This window comes from Excalfactoria chinensis, chromosome 10 (genome assembly GCF_039878825.1).
Source record: "Excalfactoria chinensis isolate bCotChi1 chromosome 10, bCotChi1.hap2, whole genome shotgun sequence".
Taxonomy (NCBI): Eukaryota; Metazoa; Chordata; class Aves; order Galliformes; family Phasianidae; genus Excalfactoria; species Excalfactoria chinensis.
The window spans coordinates 503,929-524,306 of NC_092834.1; the positions used below are offsets into that span (position 1 = coordinate 503,929).

General features: G+C 58.2%; 1 protein-coding gene across 3 annotated transcripts in view; it reads right to left on the reverse strand.

Annotated features, from left to right (window-relative positions):
• Positions 1 to 20,157, reverse strand: part of FRMD5 (FERM domain containing 5) — a 39,446-nt gene extending 19,289 nt beyond the window's left edge. For 2 of the 3 annotated variants that reach the window (XM_072345814.1, XM_072345813.1), the window contains exon 1: positions 19,865 to 20,157. In XM_072345814.1, the coding sequence (XP_072201915.1) occupies positions 19,865 to 19,966 (102 nt within the window). In that variant the 5' untranslated portion in view covers positions 19,967 to 20,157. Of the gene's footprint in view, positions 1 to 14,673; positions 15,130 to 19,864 lie in introns of those variants that run through there. The other variant, XM_072345815.1, reaches the window with a different exon arrangement.
• Between the last annotated feature and the right edge of the window lie 221 nt (positions 20,158 to 20,378).

Sequence of the window (20,378 nt, forward strand, 5' to 3'; positions counted from 1 at the left end):
ACAAACCCAACACAGCACTGCAAATCGGATTCCCAGTGGGGCTCTCCAGAAATGGGTCTGACCCCAGTGCTCATCTCCAGGCCCTGCACTGCCATGGGGTCTGCAGGCACACAGCAGCACCCAGTGAGCTGCCAGCCCCGCTGGGTATGCTGAACCCACATGGAAAAGAAGCATTTTTCCCTGCCAGATGGAGTGCCTGCACCTGGGGATGGGGAGCACATGCCTCCTTCATTAGGGTACAAAGTGCTGCTGCTGAGGGGCAGAAGGGGAGGCTGCAGAGATGGGGGCACGGGGGGGTGTCACCAGGAGGGCTGACAGCAGGGAGCTGCCAAGGGCTTTCCCCTGCCAGGACTGCAACACGCAGGATAAAATCCAGCAGGACTGAAGCACATCCTTGTTTATTTCTGCTAAAAGGGATTTGTTAAAGCTTGTGGAGCACAGTTTGGGGGTTGTTCTTTGGGGTCATGGTTAGTAAAGGTTCTGGCACCAGCAGAGGAAGCCCAGCCCACGTCTGACAGCATGGAGACGGGAACATCTTCACACGGGACCCCGAACCCACAGCACAGAGTGTGACCGCTGCACAGCCCCAGCTCCCGCTCCCCAATCACAGCTGCTGTGACTCAGCAGCCAACAGCGTCCTGCAGGAGCAGCGCTGCTCCGCGGCTCCCGGAGCTCCCACACAGCAGTGCGGTGCACGGGCAGGGCGCACAGGGCAGCGCTGCTGCTGGGAGCTGAGTGCTGCAGTGCTCTGTGCCCCTGCCAGCACGCAGACACAGCGCTGCGCTCCGGCAGCTGAGGCGACAATATCTGCTGATTATTTACACGCAGTGTAGCATATGGCCCCCAGCAATAACGGCACGCCGAGCAGTCTGTTAAGGCTGTTCTGCTCCGTCCTCAGCAGCCCTCTGCACCCAGCAGCAGCACAGATCGCTATTAATCACCTTCCCTGCTCTGCTCCACCACGGGAGCTCGTCCAGCAGGGATGGATGCTGAAAACCATTGGTCTGCGATGGGCCCACGTTAGAGCTGCCAGCAACATCCCTCGTTATTTCATTATTACTGATATTTAATGTTCTGCATAGCCCTGCGTGTGGCTGCAGGCACACCAATGTGCTCTGCCTGCTGCCAGAGCCCTGCTTGCTGCACCTCTATTCCCCCCCTTTAGGAAATGAAACTAAAGTACAAAATGGAGTTTTCATATGCAAATGGTATCATCTGTGTGGGTTAAGGGCCTGCACCTTCCAAGTAGCAGGAGGCACAGAAAGGCCACTGATGTGCATGGAGGGGCTGGGCAGTACGCATCACACTGCACTTCATCACAGGGCACTGCCCTGCATCCTATTGCATTACACTGCACCACATCACACTGCACCACGTCACACCACGTTGCACTGCGTCACACTGCACCCCATGGCACTGCATGGCACCCCATGGCATCACATTGCACCCCACGGTGCTGCATGGCACCCCATGGCATCACATTGCACCCCATGGCACTGCATGGCACCCCATGGCATCACATTGCACCCCATGGCACTGCAGCGCGCGCAGCAGGAATGCTCTGCCCTCACAACCTGTCCGTGTGGTTTTAATGCAGAGAAAGGCCATCTCTGACAGCACACGTGCCATCAGCTGCCCCTGTGCAGCCGTGGGGATGGGCAGCCAGCTGTGTGCAGACGGAGGAGCAGAGCACCTCCCAGCTACACGTGCCCAGCACTGGCACATCTGAGCCACATCCGCTCAGCACAGCTGGGCACCGCCGGCAGCAGAGCCCCAGAAAGCAGAGAAAGGCCTCCTCAATTCACAGCAGCACAAAAAGCACAGAGGGAAGGATTTGGAAGGCAGCATTTCCATCTGCTCTTTAGGCCACGTGCAATTAATCATTGTCCCTCCATTCTCTCTGCCCAGAATGCACCACAATCCATCCATCCCCTTCCCTTGCAACACTGCCTCGTGCTGCACCGTGTGGTGGGGCCGGGGGCTGCCCTCCTCCTCCTCCTCCTCCTTACACCCCCGCCTCATGAATTAGCAATATGCCTCAGCACACAGCGTCCCTGCACCGCCGTGCTGACGGAGCGCCCCGTCACAGCCCGGCGTCTGGATGAGCCTTCAAGATAATTTCGGTGCCTCCTGCTGAAGCGCTGATGTCCTTTGTCACATAAGGTGACCTCGCACAGGGTTTGTAAAGGCGCCAATGGAGAGGGATGAATGCACACAGTGCGGCACACATGGGCAGCACAGCCCTGCAGGGCCAGGAGGGATGGGGAGCTGGGGGCCAGCGGGGATGGATTTGGAGTGAAGATCAGGACCAAAGAGCTCACTGCAAACCAGGGGACATGGGGGACATGTGCAGCTCACCCACCCTGCCCACACTCACTGCAGCAGCAGCCGGTGCCACGACCGAGTGGGCAATGAAACACAACACAACGCAGACAGACACCCATCACTGTGCTGCCCAAACCCTCTGGAGCCCACACACGGCCCCACACATGGCCAGCAGTGGTGGGCACCACAGAGCCGGAGCTCCTCTGTCCTCCCGTCGCTGCTGGGATGAGCACAGCGGGAGCTGCACGGCAATATGGAAATGCAAAATGCACCACCCGGGGCAGAGCGGGCGCAGCTGCCCCAGATTCAGTGCGGCTGTACACAGATCTCAGGGGACAGGAATGGGTATTTTGGTACAAGTGTGACATCATGCGCAAACGTGTCACATTGCTGTATGTCACACGGATGTCCGTGGATGTGCCCGTGCTCCCACCAAGGTTACACTGCAGCCCATGGCTGCGGCCCCAGCAGATGCTGCACGGCACCTGGGAGCTGCTGGGGGCGCATGGACGGAGACAGTTTCCAAAGCTTCTCATTATCCCCTCTTTTTGTGACACGAGTGACGATGGCTCGGTGATGTGCACCATTGTGAGCATCCATCACATGGCCCATGCAGATGCACAGCCTGCGCCTGCAGCAGTGGCTTCCCAGAGGCCCAGCAAGGGGCTCAGAGCAGCCGGGTGCAGACAGACACCGGGGTGAGTGATGCCATCTGCTGAATGCCATCACACCACCACCTGTGAGGGCCCCAGGGGTGGCAAGGAAGGGGACAGGTGCAGTGTGGAGCTGCAGGAGGTGGCCGGCACCAGGAATGCTGCGGAGCTCAGGAGTGCCTCACCAGGGAGCAAGAGGTGGCATGGCCACCATTGGGAGCACCTTCATGGGGAGAAAATGCAGCTGCTGAAGGGCTCTCCAATCAAGTGGAGGAACGTGTTGTCACAGCAGCCTCTGGAAGTGGAAGCAGATGATTTGAATCACAAGCAAAGTGGTTTTTAAAATGAAAGGAGATTACACAGAGCCATAAACAGAGATCGGGGCTCACGGTGCCCCAGCCCAGAGCAGCACTGCCCTGCATCCCTGCGCTGTGGTCGGACCTCTGCTCATCCCTCTGGTTTTGGGGACTTGGGGCTCCTGTGGCAGTGCCAGTCACCGCTACATCCGAGCAGAGTTCTGGGAGCAGCTCCTGGGGCTGTCGGTGACGGCTGCAAGCCCATCTATGTGTGCCTTGGTTGTCTCTCTTATGAGCTCTCCAGGAAAACCTGGAGTGCGGCTCCTCAGAGGGCGCAGCCAGAAACAGAGCTCCGAGTTAAGTGGTGTGCCGTGCTGGCAGCTCCCTCCCGTGCCCACAAGCTCTCACGAGCAGAGCGGACTGATTAACTATTAATACCAGGGCAGAGCCAGCCCTGTGCTGTGCCTCATTGCTCTGAAGGCACCAGGACAGAGCATGGGGCAGTGGGCACACGGGGGCACTGGTGGCACTGCTGCAGCTCATGTATGTGGTGGTGATGATGATAGGAGGAGGAAAAGGACAAAGCTACCTGGTACACTTCAGGTATCATAACCATGTGAGCACAGCCTGGGACTGCCTTCCTCCTTGTAAATCTGGGCACTGTAGTGGGACAAGGACACTCTGTGCATCCAACCAAACCAACCTGCTGCAGCAGCGTGGGTGAACTGCTGCCCATCTGCTCAGGTGGTTTGTCATGGGGGATAGCATTGGCCAGTGAAAAGTGTCTTGTGGTTGTTTGCAAACATTCTGTAGTGCAGTGACTTTTTTGCGAACGTTCAGTAGCACTGCAATTGTTTGCAAACAAACACTGTAGCACTGAGACGGAGATACCTACCCCAACAAGCCCAACACACAGAGCAGTTCTATTTTCCCTTCACCCAGCAAACACAGCCTTAAAGCCCCTGCCTGATCAATGCAGTTCTGATACAGCAGAACACCTCGGAGCTGCTCGCTCACACCAGGCACATCCCCTGGGTGTGCAGGACAACCATCTGAGAGCAGAGGCCAAAGGCAAAGCAGTGGGGCAGGAGGATCTCCTGCAGGTGTCTCCTTCCATTCGTTATCAGCATCACCACCATCACAACTCAGATGTTACTCCTGCAATTGTAACCCAAAGCCAGGATTGGAGTCCTCTGACATCTTGCAACTCTGCTCTGCTTGCCGATTTCTCTTCCCTCTCCTCTATGTTTTGGTGAGGAGGAAGCAGCAGATACACCCATTGCACACACTGGATCACACTGGATCCCCTGTGGCTCCGTAAATCTCGGCCTGCTCCGAACTTGGCAGACAGAAGCAGGTCTGACAAAAGCAGCCCTGCAGTGGGTTCTGCTTCATGAACTCCTGAAATGTGGGGAAAATTGGGCTGGTAAAAATCAGTGCAGAATGGCATGGTACGGTACAGTGCGGCACGGCGCGGTTCTGCTGCCTTGTGCAAGTAAATGTGGTGATGCTCATTAGCTCTGATAGGAGCTCCACTGCCATTGCTTCCCACTAGGACAAAAGGGGCACAGCACAAACAGCACGAGCACCACAGTCACTGCAGCAGCCTCTCCTCCAGCCACACAGACCTGTGGGGACAGGAGCCACTGCGTAATTCCCTCTGACACAGAACCGCATTGGTCCCGGGAGCAGTGAGCAGCTCATTAGAGCTGGCTGAAGGCCGCTCAGTGCACAGCATCACCTGCAGCACAGCACTGAGCAGAGCCCAGCCCAGTACTGCTGTGACACTGTGACACAGGGGTGCTCAGCTGCCCCTGCCCCACAGCACAGCAGCACACACTCCCTGCCTGCTGCCTTTGCACGTAGCACACATCCACCCCGAGTTAACTCAGTGCACCCACCAGGCTCGGGCTCACAGATTCCTCTAAGTGACATCTTTGTATCAGGGCGCAGGGATGGGGCGAGGGGAGGGGAACTGCCCCAGCACAGGGCTGAGCTCCGATCCTCCCCGGACCCAGATCCCATGCAGAACCACGGTCGTTTCGGGCCGACTTTGATGGTACGTTTTCATAACGAAGCCGTTGGCAGCATAAGAATGAGGGTTGTGTAATGATGTGTACGGAGCTGGCGGCCCTGCAGAGCACCGAGCGCAGCTCACGGGAGCAGCTCCGCCCCAGGAGTTTTTCTGAGTGTAAGCATTTACTGAGGGAGGTTTGGATTTCCAATTCCAGAACAACAAAGCAGCTGAGGAGATGTGCTGGCGTGACCGGGGTTCGGAGCAGCACCACACAGCCGCGGGGCTGGGGACCCACGGTGCGCTCACATCAGTGTCCTGTGGGCACCTGGAAGTGATCCAGAAGACCAACCCAAGGTCTGTGCAATTTCTTCTCCCCATAACCCTGCTGCCCACGCCTGCAGGAATGGGACACAGGGCAGCAATCCCTGCAGAAGGGAAGGTCCCAGCAGTGGGCACTCACTGTCACCTCCAGCGCCATTGCGTCGTGTTGCAGCAGCATCCAGCGCAGTGCCGCACAGCGGGCAGGGTGCAAGGGGGGGACAAGGGCCCACCTCACCCCAGCACATCCCCACACTGCTGGCACAGCCGTGTGCATTTTGCTTTACCAAACAGTGATAAGAACAGCCCCAGCATGGCATGGGCCTGGAAGCTATGGGGAAGGCACACACCCAGTGGTCCATCAAGCCCTCCCAGGGACACAGAGCTGCCCACTGCTCAGAGCAGGGACTGCCAATAGGACTGAGGTGCTGGGGTGCACAATAGGGAGCACAATAGGGAGCTGTAAGCTGGCAGGAGGAGCCTGGGGAGATGCGGGTGCACTCATGCAGCTCTGTGTAGCTTTGTTTTGGTGCCGGAGCTGTGACCTCAGCTGTGCTGCCACCTGATCCCAAAAAGAGGACAGAAAAGCGACCACAGTACTGGAGGATGCAGATGGCCCCGAGCAGTGACGCACTGGAGCAATGCTGAGCGTGGTCCCACACAGCCCAGCTGTGCCTCAACACGCAGCAGCAGCAAGGGGCCTTCTGAGAAAGGCATGGAAAGAATTAAAAGGGGCAGTGCAAACAGCAGCAGCACAGTCAAATAACACAGGGAACAGAAACGGGCTCCAGGTTTGCTCCCAAAATGGAAAATGCATATAGGGAAGGGTTTGATGCACAGCAGCCCCGAGAGCATCACGGCGTGCTGCAGTCGGTGCAGGAGGGAAAGCCACAGGCTGTGAATCTCAGGAAATGACAAGATTACAGAGAGAAGTCTCAGACTCTCTGCTGAGTGAGTGGCTGGGGCTGCAGAGCAGCTTGACCGCAGTCCCACGGCCGGGGCAGCCCCGTGCACCCTGGGGACAGCAGCCTGGAGGCAGCGCTGCTCCATGGTGCCACCGCATGCAACACGCAATTAAATATTGAAGCACCTGATGAAACATTTAAGCTGAGGGTGACCCAGTGGCACTGCTGGTGTATGCCAGGGCAGGAAAACAATGAATGTCAGCAACAAAACCTGCGTGTGGGATCATCCTTTGTCCGCTGAATGCACAGGCTCTGTCCCTCCCGGGTGCCGAGTCCTTCCTAAGCAGAGGGATGGACAGATGGTCTGTGGGACAGATGGACACTGAGGAGCAGCACAGTTCCATGACCTGGGACAGGTCTGGAGCTGCTCTGCACAGAGGCTAAAGTGCTGCAGGCACCTTGCTGCAGGTTAGCAGCCAGCTGCAGCAGCAGCAGAGGAGCATGGTGCAAACAACACAGTGTTTGGGAACCAGTGTCCATCCTCCTCCAGCACCCTCACGTGATGCTGCTGGGATGCTCCTATATGTTGAAGCACAGCCCCAGCTGCCCCGGTGCCAGCAAACAAATGCCACTTATTCTCAGCACCACTCAGCAGAACACCCTGGCCATGGAAGCCCCATTATCAGTGGGTTCCTCACCCCACAGTCTCCACTGTGCTTCAGTGAATGCCTGCGAGCACAAACCCAGTGTGCTGGAAGCAGCCCCGCACTGCCGCCCCGCTGCTGAGTGCTGCGCTTCTCTGGGTCCTGCAAAAGGAGATAGGGGCTCTCCACATGAGTGCAGCTTCTCATTCCTCTTGCTGCTTATCAGCAGGATGCAGACACCTGAACAACAGCCCACTCCTGCCCAGACTGCCCTGCTTGTCTCAGGCACTTCAGGAAACCAAATCTCTCCTCTGCCAGCAGCTGCCCCGCAGCACCACCACGGCACTGCCCACAGCACCCAGCCCGAGGGCAAGAGCTCCAGTCTACAAATCAGGGCTTCTCCAGCAGCACTCCTCCATTCCACAGGAACCAACACATCTCTCCCACAGCCTTTAAGCTGAGCTGTGCACCCTGCAGCACATGACCCGAAGGCGCTCCCGGCACCACAGAAACTGGTGCAGCCCCGCAGCACTGGGAGGGAGACACAGAAAAACATCCCTTGTGAATTCCAGATCCAATTAAAACTATTTCAGGCTTAATGATTAGAGGTGCTGCTGCTGGTGCTGGAGGATGGCAAAACCTATTGCAGTGCAACTATTTTCATGCTGCCCCTCAGAAGCACCACTGCAACTGTGAGGCTGATGGAGAGGGGTGAAGCTGCAGAGTTGGCTGCAGGAAGGGGGCAGCCACTGCTGGGTCTGGGGGCTGCTGGCTCTGCATCCACAGCACAGACCGCTGAGGTGAGGAGCTGTGATGCTTTCCTTGTTCAAGTGTAAGGAAAACATCTGTGCATCCGGAGCATGCAAAGCCCGAGGTGCAGTGTCTGCAGCTCGTGCACAAGGCTCTGCTGCTCAGGTTTAATGTGGAAAAGGTTCTACCTGTCCGTTCCACTTCCTCACACGTCAGAGCACGTTTCACATGTGCTTAGAGAGTGTCTCTGCTGAGGGTGGGCGGCGGTTTGTGAAGCCTGCGGTTGAAGCGAGCGCACACCTCGGAGCGGCAGAAATCAACGCGAGCTGCACTGATCTGATCAGGAGTAAAACATCTAATCGCATTCGCCATGCCTGCTGTTCTGTGTGCTGCCAGAAGCACCCAGAGCTCAGAGCAGCGCAGGGTTCGTGTGCACGTGGGTGGCTCTGAGGGACGAGGAGGGGCTGGGTCCCAACCAGGTACCCCCCTGTACCACATGGGCTGGAGCTGGCACTGCAGCCCCAGCCTGGCACCAGGCACACAGCTGAGCTGCACAGCTCACAGAATGGCTTCAGTTTTGTAGAAAGTTCAAAATTAGAACATTCCTGGAGGTGCAGTTCTTCAGGAGGAGCCGCTCCTGCTGACAGCAGGAGGAAAAATGCAACCGAGTGCTGTTCTGTCCAGTCTGATGATGAATGATGGGCGCTGCAGCATGGACACGTTCCCCTCCTCCTGAAACCCTACAGATGAATTTGGGCTTAAACAGACCAGGAGCGGGGAGGTCAGAGGGGCAGCATGCCCTCCTACACAGAGTTTCCCTGTGATCTCATGGCAGGAGGAACCACTTCGGTCCATACCCCAAAGACCCAGCCATGCTCCCAGCTGTTGCTGGCTATGTAGAGGCAGCAGAGGCGAAGCAAAGACTGGCACTGCACTGTGTGCCTCCAGCAAAGGGCAGCCCGGTGTGCGTGACTCGTGCTGTGCCGGTTACGTCTCTCACATCGCCGACCTTTACAAAACCCTCAAGGACTTCTCCAATTGTGTCACTCACTTGCCTGATTAGACAAAGCAATCCCATTTCACGTAGCTACACCAGGGCCTCTTCTGCTCTGAGATTTCATTTTTCCAGCAGTAGGAGCTGACGTCTGCAGAGTGCAGACCGACCCGGGGTGTGTGAGCAGCCTCTGCTCCGGGCTCAGCACTAGGACTGTGCCTGCCCACCCATGGTGCTGCCCTTGGGGTGTTGGGGCCCACAGCCTGGGGGACACCTATGGGGCACCTCAGGGGTGCTGGGGAAGTCTCTGTGAAGGCCCACGTCCCGTGGTGTGGCCACCGAGCAGCCCCAGGCCCAGTGACACTGGAACACACCAACCCCATGCGCCCCCCTGCAGAGCGGTGCCGTGGGTCACCCAGTGCCCCAAGCAGGCTGCCTGCAAATGGCTCTGCAGAAAAAGCTTTCCCCAAAACACAAAGCGCTGCGCCGCGGTGTCTCAGCATTGCTGGCTCATGCATTATCCGCTCAATTAGGTCCTTGCTCTGCAGAAATAGATGGGTAAATAGATAGAGGAGTGCAACCCTGTCATTCTGAGCTCCCGGGACATTAAGAAGGCTGCATGGTCAGTGCTAATGGCATGCCAGGAGCATGCAGAGGGGGTGGAAGGGGGAGCTGCAGGAAACCCTGAGCCCACCAGGTCCCCGGGGAGCCTTCCCTGCTGCACACCCTCCAAGCAGGCCCTCACTGCAGCACGCTGCCCAGCCCGCACTGTCTCCCACATTCACCACTCAGACAAACTTCCCGGAGTTTAGGAAAGGAAACAGAGGCTCTGGGCTGTCTGAGATTTAATTTAAAGCCTCTGTGAAGACGTTCATATCTAAACTGCCTTCAGAAGCACGCAGACTTCACCGGAGTGCAGAGCGGGAATATTTCAGCATGCCCGGAGGCGCGTTTGCTCAGTCAGTCGTTGGCAAAAACGCAGCCTGGCAGAGCTTGTGAATGCAAACAGCGGGCGGAGGGGGACCAGGAGAACCCACCGAGGACACGGGAGCAGCCGCCTGCCCCTCCCTGAGCTCCCAGCTCTGGGCCACGCGGGGCTGGCAGGCGGCCGGCACTGCTCGTGTGGCATTGGGATATTTGGGGACAGGCAGCAGCAGGCCAAGGAGCAGTGTGGAAACAGCCTCCAAAGAGGGGCTGCCCCTGGGATGCTGCTTTACAATGAGCACACTCAGACTTCTAGGCCACCATCCCCCAGCACTCTGCACCTCCTGGGCATGCCAGCACCACCTGACTGCCACCCGTCCTATGGAACGCTGCTCATACATACTCACGGGACACCTTCCCCAAAGCCGGGAAGCGGCAGGAGGCACTTTTTCTTTGTAAGGCCTGAAACAAAGTAGCAACCAGTGAACAGAGCACCGGATGAGGAGCTTCCCAGCACGTGCTCCAACAGATGTGTCCATTAGCATTAACTACTGTGAATGTCTTCCATCAGCCCAGGTGCCTAAAGGCTCTCACCAAAGGAGGGGTTCATGCCCTGGCACAAGCACACCTCCGACACCTGCAGTGCAACCACCTCTGCCCACAGGAGTGCTCTGCTCCCCCCACATCCAGCCCCAGCCTTCGCTGTTTACAGCCACAGTGGGAGGAAGCAGAGCTGCACAGAGGTGCTGTATCCGTAACCACAAGTAATGGCACCGTGAGCTCTTCCCCCTGCACTGAGGTGCTGCGACTGTCTCAGGAACTGCAGCTGGGGGTCTCAGCCGGCCCCTGGGAGGAGCTGGGGCACATCGGTCTGCCTGTAATTGGGAAAGGCATCAGAGATAGAGAGCAGCCATGGGATTAGAGAGGATTGGAAAAGTGCTGCGCTGTAAGACCAGCACCTCTGGCTTACAAAGGGAAATTGACTCAGACAAAAATGTTCTAAGTGGTTTACGTTCTTAATATGTGATCAAATTAGCGACAAAGATATAACAGCAGTAGATGTAATTTACCTCCTCTGTGCAAGAGCTGGGCACTCGGCAGCACGGTGCATTGATTCGTGGTGCCAGGAGGCAAAGAGCACTAGAAGAGAGTGCCTGCCCCAGCACAGGCAGTGGGGACAAGGGAGCCCCACAGTCTCCATCAACTCCATCCCCACTGCGGTGGGACCGGTGGCACAGGGGCTTTGAAGGATGCACAAAGCAGCATCTTTTGTACCCTCTGGTAAGCAGGTGGCACGTCTCTTCTTAACCTGCATCATGAATGCCATTGGGATCAGCCCTAGCAGTGGAAATGCACTTCTCAGCATTGGTCAAAAGACATGACCCACATTCAGGCCCCGCTGAAGATGGGAAGCCACAGCATCCCTGTGGGCAGTGGGTGCCAGCATCTCCCTGCAACCCTCTGCCAGTGACCCCCACCCCCCACCCACCCCAGCAGCCTCAGCATGGTGTGTTCCAGGGGTTTCCCTGAGCAGCGGCACACAGGGACATGCAATGGGGTGGGTTCTCCTCCAGTGCCCATGGAGCAGCTGAGCAGCACCCAGTGCCACCCCGCAGCACAGCCCACGGCCACCACGGGACACCACCCCCTCCACACGTGTGTGCTCCTGGGCACTTCTTGAAACCCTCCGTTTTCCAGCCACACACACCTTATCTTCAGCTCTTCCCCACCAAAAGGTAATTACCTTAAGAGCTCATTATGACTACAGGATGTGCAATTACTGCCTGGAAATAATGCTCTATTTTTAGTGCATCAGAGTGAGAAGCAGGGGATTGATGGAACGATCCCACGGCACAGCAGTGCTTTGTCACAGCTGGGTGGGAGCCGCCCCCGAGGCACTTTGGTGGGCTCCACCATAAAGGTGCCCACCAGGAGCCGGTGCTGCATCCCTCCCTTCTTGCAGTGATGCTGTTTGGAGTCTCTCTGTGAGCACTGACCAATACAGAAGCAGCCAGGATGATGCCCAATGTGATTTAAATGCGTATGGATGACAATCTACGCGTATTTTAGGGGTTGGGGCAGGTCAGGGGCCGACCTGCACCCAGCTCCATGCAGTGACCTGCGCTCTGCTGAAGATCCTATTAGGCAAAAGCACAGTGCTGCTGCCCCAGTGCTGTCACCGTGCCCACCTGGCACGGAGCAACATCCACACAGTGGCAGAGAGCCGAGGGCGTTCAGAACAGCCTCATTTGGCAGCTGTGCTTTGTCAGAAGGTTTCATTTTCCCGGGCACACCTGGAAGACAGTGTGCCTTGAGTGCTCCTCCCCCTGGTGCTGCTCTGTGCCAGCACACCCAGCTTGCTCACTTGGAAGAACACAGCAGAGAAACAGCCCCACCTTCCCTGTGCCTGGCCACAGAGCGACACCGGGAAAGGTAACCACACATCTCCCACAGGTTTGGATGGCAGCTCCAGCACGAGCTCACCCAGGAGGCCGTCACAGACCTTAAGTAATGCCACTATTTGCAGACAGGCCATTAACACCACCGAGGGTGGGCTGGGTCAGCTCCAGCCAGCACCAAGAAGCAATGCACGTGAGGCTGGTCAGAGGGAAGCAGTTGTCTCTGCACATGGTGTGATGCCAGCCACACCCAGAGCATCACCAGCATTTGGAAACCCACAGATAGAAGCAAGACAGCCCCTGAAATCACCAGGACACACGTGATGCAGCCCCCTCCCAACACAGCCCTGCAATACCTGGAGCGAGGGAGCGCAGCACTGAGCTGCACAGCCCTGCAGGCAGGGAGCACTGCAGCACCCAGCTCTGCTCCCAAACCTCAGTGCCAATGGGCTCGTCCATTCACTTATTTGCACATCTGTTTGTACCGCCTTTGTTACAACACAAACAACTGCTGCTGTGCTCTGACAGCGCTTTAAAAACCCAACGACACCGGGATGGGAAAGTTCCCAATAATGGCTGATCTGAGGATTATCTGCCATGCTGCTTAATCTGACTGCATTAATTAGAGGACAGCCATGGCGGTGCAACTTGCTCTCCTTAACGATGCTGCAAACCCAGGAACCCCCTCCCTTCCACCCAGCAGCAGAATGGGATGAGGGCCTCTCCCCAGCAATGCCCCCCCTGCACATCACCACTGCACCCCCCGTTCCCATGGTGACACCATACCCCAGTGCTGACTTTTTCTCCCTCTCTTTAGAGGCCTATAGAACAAAACAAACCACACAACGGGGCAGTGTTTGGGGGTCAGCATGCAGCCACTGCCTTCAGGCTGATTTACAGCCTGCCAGCTCCATGCAGATGCCACCACAAAGCCACCATGGGCCAGTCTGCACCCTCCTCCATTCCATGTGAACCGCGGGACAGCAGCACTGCTCCAGCCCCAAACCCCACTGCTTCTGCAGTGGGCACCGGGTGGTCACCAACCAGCACTTCAAAAACAAGAGGATGGAGCCCTCCCAAAACCTGCTGAGCCCTCCTACCGCAGGAAAGGGACGGGGCAGCCATGCAGCCACACTGCACCGACCTCAGTCAGCAGCTATAGAGGCTCTCAGTCAGAACCCCCCAATGGCAGCTCAATGCAGACCCTTCCCGGACCCCTCCACCTCCAGCATAGCCACGTGAGGCACACTGTGCCAGGATTCATGTAGTATCAGCTCCTTATTTACGCCTGTAGCGAAACCAGCTGCCAGGCTGAGGGACACAGCATCCAGCCAACATCAAGGCAGCGCTAAGGTGACACGAGAGCTCTGACTCCAGCATGGGGAAGAGAGCAGAGCCAGGAGAAGGCTGTCAGTCACCACTAATCCTCTCAAAGCAGCAGCTGCCCCGGGGACCCTCAGTGTTATCCTGAAACCCCTGAGAAGAAATCTGTCATCAGCAAGCAGAAGTCACGGCCGGCTGCAGCCCCAGCAGAGGGAAAGGAAAGAGGAAAAAAGGAAGAAGGAAAATCTCCTCTGGGCGAGGAGCAGAGTCCTGATGCTGATGGACAGCCCAGGAACACGACAGCTCTGGCAGGGAAGGGCCTCCACAGGGGGCTCAGTGGGGCCCCCAGCCCTCCCCAGCACCACCACTGCCACGTCCCAGAGACATTCTGTTCTTGTTACACATTTCCAAAGGAAATCCATCGCTGTTTGCAAGCCAGAAATATTACTCAGCATGCTGTACAGTGCAACGTTAATGAGAATTAAATCGATGCGGGAGAAATACCTGCCCAGCATGCTTATTGTCTATTTTTCAAACGTAACTATATTGGATTCTGGCTTTTTTTCCCCCCACCCCAACACACTGCCCACTCCACAGGTTAAGCAGACAGATAATGTATCGTTAGAGCCCCTGTGAACCACAGATCCGTGTATTCCTGAGGTCTCTCTCTAGCTCCAGAATGGCTTAATCGATTTCTGTAATTTTTTATTAAAGAAAGATTTCATCCGGGCAGCGAGATGGATATTTCCTCTGGGATCACAGCTTATGTGCCGAGCCGAGAGCCAACCTGATCTGAAACAGCCCTGTTATAAACCCTCTGACAAATAGGAAACCTCCATCACTATGACAGATATGCCACTATAATTAACATCTTTGGTAACAGACTTTACGCAGCCAACATTTTCTATTTCCAGCTGCGGCACCGGCCACATCCCAGCGCTCACTACAAGGCAGCCGCACCTCTCCAGCCTCCAAAGAGCACCGCGCCGCGAAGCCTCGGTCACTGTCAGCTTGGGAAGCACCCGCTGGGCACCGACCCCCCCCCGCTGTACGCTGTCCCCCCACACCCCGGAGCGGCCCGTCGCTCCGCCCCGCTCCCAGGAGCTCACTGATGATATCCATTACCGGCAGCTATGAAAGATTCAGGCAGCCGCCAGCGCTGCATTTCCGATGAGGCGCTCCATCAGCACTGCGCTCCCCGGGAGGTGATGGGAGGTGATGGGCGCAGTGCAGAGCGCTCCCCGCTCCCCCGGCAGGAGGAAATGCATCAGACGACAAGCGAGCCATTTCCACCTGCACAGCCACGGCCAAGGTGCCCAGCCCCATTCCCACTGCAGGGAGCAGCTCAGCCGCAGAGCAGCGCAGCAATCCCCAGGCCTCAGGATGTAGAAGTGCCCCTTCTGCCCCGCAGCACCGCTCCCGCTGTCAGCCCGCACAGCCCTGGAGCAATCCTGGCTTTCCCCGCTGCCCTCTGCAGGAGTCACACACGGTGGCACAGAGCAGCTCCTCTCCACACGGCACCCGATGTGCTGCTGCCAAAGAAGGCGCTGCTGCCAGTGAAGGTAATTCACACAGACTGTAATTGCCAAAGTGTAATTAAGGGCAAAGCACGGTCTGCGTCTTTAAAGGCGACGATGCAGACAAACAAAGACTCGCTGTTCCCAGCCCTGTGGGTCCGTCCCGCTGGCACCACACAAACCCTGGCTCTGCTGGGAGAAAGGAGTGATTCTGCACCAGCCCACGGGACTTCACGCTCCCTTTGCAGAGGACCAGGCATGCTTTGCAGGCACCTGCCTGGCTCTGCCCTCCTTCCACACCCAGCGGGTCACTTTAGAGACAACTCCAACTCTCCCAGCAGAGCTCCGTGAGATCAGACCGTGTCCTCAGAAGCAGCAGGCAAGACACAGCACTCTGAGCACGTTCCCCTCAATGCTATCTCCACCATTGCCCAGCTGGCTCACCATCTACCGTAGCTGTGGGAGCAGAGTGGGCCCAGGCTGCACCAGGCAGCAGTGCTGTGCACAGACCACCCTCAGTGAGGGCACCGCCACATCAGCGGGGAGCCCCAGGGGCAGACAGGCACCAATTCCATCCTGCTCCCAATTCTGCCCTTCCCCCTTCTCCCAGAGCAGTGCACCCAGGGGGGTTCACAAGAAAAACATCTCAGATGTGTCACAAAAAAAGCCACTGAGAGCTGCACAAGCAGTAAGGCAGCACCAGGGGAAAGGTGGGGGGCCAGGGTGGGCACAGCTGGGGGCTGCAGCTGGCCCTGGGGGCTCAGCCCCACAGCCGTGGTCCCACAGATGGACGCACTGTGCGCCCGTCGGCCCAGCAACCAGGCACACACCATCAGTGTGAGCTCACCATCATTCCGCTGGGATAATTTGCTCTGGAAATTTTTCAAAGGAAAGAATTTGACCTAAAACCTTCTTATTTGCAGAGCCAACTCCAAAGCTTTTTGTAGCTCAGCAATGATGTTTTTCTGGCTACGGCCGAGCAGCTGATGGCAGAAGCACAGCCCAGTTATCTCCGGAACAGCACCAGCTCCTGACCCTGGCATTAATGGGGCATCGCCCGTTCCCAGCAGAGCTGAGAGCAAACAAAGCTGCCCTTCTCGATGGGCAAAGCCCTGCCTGCTGTCCAGCCTCCCCAGCAACCTGCTGTCATCTGTGATCATGGAACCAGAAAGGCTGGAGAAGCCTTCTGAGATCCCCCACCCACCCACTGCACCCCGGCAAACTCCCTCCTCTCACTGCACAAAGCAGGTGTGCAGCCCCAGCCGATGCACAGCACCAGGTGACCCCCAGCTGCCAGCAGCCACATGCAGGTGGTCCACAGTGGGGCCGGAGCCCCTCGTCCCCCACCCCATCCATGTGATCTCTGCGAGTGAGCCAGAAATCACACACATAGCCCTTCCCTATTCCCCCGACAACCCAAAAGCAATTCCTGCTGTGCATTACCTCATTTCTACTCAGCAGAAGCAGAAGATTTCTGCTCAGTACTCCACATGCATATTTTTCTATGGCAGTATTGCCCTATGTACGTACATCTAGTTGTCTTTGGGATCTTAGAGTGGAAAAGTGACAACCAAAGGCGCTCTGCTGGGAAGCTGCTCCTGTTGGGGATGGCGGGCGGTCCCGGCACAGCTCTGCTGTGAGCAGCTCACAGCACACAGGCACTGCTGCTGGGGAAGGGAGAGAAGCTGGAGATATTTTCCATAGGTCTCCATAACAACTCACCTCTCTGCCTCGCGTCAGTATGAGAGCAGATGTGTCACTGGCCTGCGGTGGACAGAGTGGATGTTTTCATCAGTTGCTTTTTGTATCCTTTGTGCTTCAAATTATACACTAGGAAATTGATTTTAGAGGAAAGCAGAGATGCAGCCCAAGAAGCTCAGCTCTGGCCGTGCCTTTGCCTTCAAGCTTTCAGTGCATTTCAGGCAGCACTCCTCCTGAGCTCGGGGGCTGTTGGTACGTAGTTGTTTGGGCAAGGAGCACAAGGCTGCTGCACAGACGTTGTGCCACTCTGCAGGGACAGCGCCGAGCAAGAGCAGCAGCTTGCTGCTACAGACACTCCAGTGTTAGAGAGAGAATCATCACTTCCAGTGGAATCAGTGGCAAACTGGAAGGCAATCTGCCAGCATCGCTCCCACCACCACCGGCACCCAGGGGCTGGGAGGGATGCAGCCCCTCATCCCCTGCAGCACACTGACCCCACACCCACCCTCACCCCCTGCAGTGCCCACAGCTCCCAGCAGAAGGACAGAGCCCACCTCGGCTCCATGCAGTGCTCCGCCAACCTATTTCCCAGCATGGACAGTTGGAAACGATCAGAAGCATGAAGGATAACGAGCAAATAACCTTCACAACAGCCTGTGCTACAAAGAGCCGAGATTCTCCATTGTGCTGACGGTTATTAATGGCCCTGTTGGGTCTCTAATGAACTTTGTGCCTCACGTGGGAAGCGGGGGCTCAGTCCAAGTGCTCTTTTCCATTTATTTGCAGCCTTACGTAAGGGAGCTGTCACATTCTGAACCTAGGAAACCTCATTTTGTGTTTATTCTCTCACGTCTCCACGTTCTCAAAGCACGAGCGGGTTCAGAAACAAAACGGCACTGTCTGCCCAGGCAAATACTTGACTCACCAAACGATGGCAAACGGTTCATTATTTCAGGCCCTTTTTGCCACCACTGACTGCACCACGAAGAATCTCAAACATTCCCTGGGACAAGCAGCTCAGTCACACAGAAACCACAGCACTGGAGCACTTCTGCCTTCCTCAATGCTCGCTTTATTCCAATTGTTGTGGCATTGCCTCCCCCGTGCCCGGAGATGTGGGGCAGTGAGCACAGGGATGTGGCAGAGCAAACCCACACTGGAGCAGTGATGAGAGTGGGGACAGCCTGGAGAGCATCCGTAGCAGTGAGAGCACTCTGCAGAGCCCCACTGCAGCTGCCATGCTCTGCTGAGACATGAGCAGCTCCCAGAGCAGAGGGGACAGCATCTCATGCTCACCCACAGTGGGAGCCCTGCGAGCGCCCAAGAGCTGCAAGCACAGCTCCATCCCCGCGCTGCAGCACAGCACAACATCCTCCTGCTCCGTGTGTGAAGCCTCAGACAAAACCCCAAGTTGTTTGTGGGGCCTGGAGCAGCTGCCCCCAACAGCTGGGTACCAGCAGGAGCCGGCCCTGAGCCACGCTCCCCTGCTGCTCCTTTGGGTGTTGGAGAGAACACTGGAGCAGAGGAGGTGGAGGAGCCATCCGAGCTCAGAGAAGGAATTGCTCCAGCATGGGAATGTCACCAAGGTAAACTTGTGATAATCAAATAAAAGCAACTTCATTTAGAAGCATCATTCCAAGTCATTATCTCACAGCACAGGAGCACTACTCACGCAGCTTCTGTTGAGCTCAACCAGAGGTTAATCACACCGACAGCCCTAAGGAGCACCTTGCTGGTGCCCGGGATGCAAGGCAGAGCCCAGAGCTGGGGCACACAGCACAGACCCACTGCAGCCACGGGAACTCACTGCCAACCTCCCCCAGCAGCCCCAGGTGTGCACCGCAGCGCTGCTTCGTGGGGATCTTCACATCCGTGCAAAAATAGCAGTCCTAAATTAGAGACAACAGGCGCACAGACAGCCTGGGCGAGGAGCAGCACGGAGCTCAGCGAGACGCCCAATATCTGCACCCGACGGAGAATGACCTTCAAAACTCATTCACCGCTCCCCGCTCCGGGCTGACGGCTTTCCCACTTGCAAGACATTACCGCTCCCACGCACACGCTCGGTTTTGCACGGACCATCACCACTTCGCTGTCGGGCAGCGTGAGGGCGATGGGAAACAAACACCGCCCCGCGTAACCTTCCTGGCGAGGGCAACAGAGCTGACGCCGGGCACCTCCGGTCCTGAATACTAAACACGAGGATTCACCGTTCGCTATGCTAAATGTCCGCCAAAATACGGGATCGGGAGCTCTGTTCTGAAAATAAGAATGATAAAAAAAGCGCTAAATGAAGAGAGCTCCTTAGATCCCAATAAGGACAGAAAGTCCAGATTTTTCTGAGCTGCATCGGCCGCACTCGCTCTCCCGAACTGCGCTCCGTGTGAATTAAGAACAGCCTCGGAGGGACCGACGGGCAGCGCCGGCGCCGCGCGGCGGGTGCAGCTCCGTGCCGCCACCGGGTGCGCGCAGCCCCGCGTTCGGCTGCTTCGGGGGAGCCGGGCACGCCGGCAGTGCCGCCCGCAGCGCTCCGCTTCGCTCCCAGCGCTCTCTTGTCATTCGCCGCGCGGGGCCGCAGGCAGCGCGGAGCCGTTCGCGGAGTTGTGGGACGGCCCCCAACGGCGGCACCTCCACCCCAACGGCCTCGGGCCCCCGGAGCCGGTGCCGAACCGCGGGGCTGCGCGTAGCGGCGGTGCCGTCACCGCGATGGCTGCGGGAGAGCGACGGGCGCCGCGGATCCTCTGGCCCCGAGCCGGCGCTCCTCTGCCCGGCAGCTCCGGGGCCGAACAGCGGCACCCCCGGACCTCACTTCGTACCCGCGTCCTCCCCGCGGGGGCGGCGGTGCGGGGTTGGACGCGAGGCTCCCGCAGCGTACCCCGGCCCCCACCCGGCACCGAGGAGGGGGCGGCTTTAGGGGCTCCCCCGCACCGCCGGCACGGCGGGGATGCTCGGGGAACCGCGCGGCTCCGCGACCGCCGCCGCTCCGCCTTTGTTCGGTGAGGGCTCCTTTTGTCTGCGGGATCCGCGCCGCGGAGAAGCACCGCGATCCCGGCCCGCCCCTCACGGGCCGTCCCGGCCCCCCGCCCGCGGCTGCCGACCTGGATGGTGCAGGTGTACTCGCTGTCGTCCAGCAGCCGCACGGTGCAGTTGTACTCGCGCTCCAGGTTCCTGCTGCTGCCACTCATCCACCTGCTCAGCATCTTCCCGAGCCGGGCTGCGGGGCGCGGAGCGGGCGCTGCCGGCGGAGCCTCCGTTCACATCCCGCTGCCGCGCGGTGCGGTGTTGCTGTCGCGCCCCCCCGCCCGGCCCTACCCCGCCTCACCGAGCCCCGCTGCGGGCCGAGCGGCGCGGAGCAGCGCGGAGCCGAGCGCAGTGCCCGTGGCCGGGCCGCGGCGCACGGCGGGCGGGGTGGGGGAGGGCCCGGGGGGGCGCGGGCTGCGGGGCCAATCTCGGCGCCGCGCCTGTGACGGGCTCCGCGGCAAACCAATGCGGTATGGGCGGCGCGGATCCACCGCCCCCGCCGGGCAGCCCCGCGCGGGAGGAGGCTCCGCGGGCGCGGAGCGCGGGCTGGGAGCGGCGCGCAGGGGGTGCGGGGGCAGCGGTTCGGCCCTC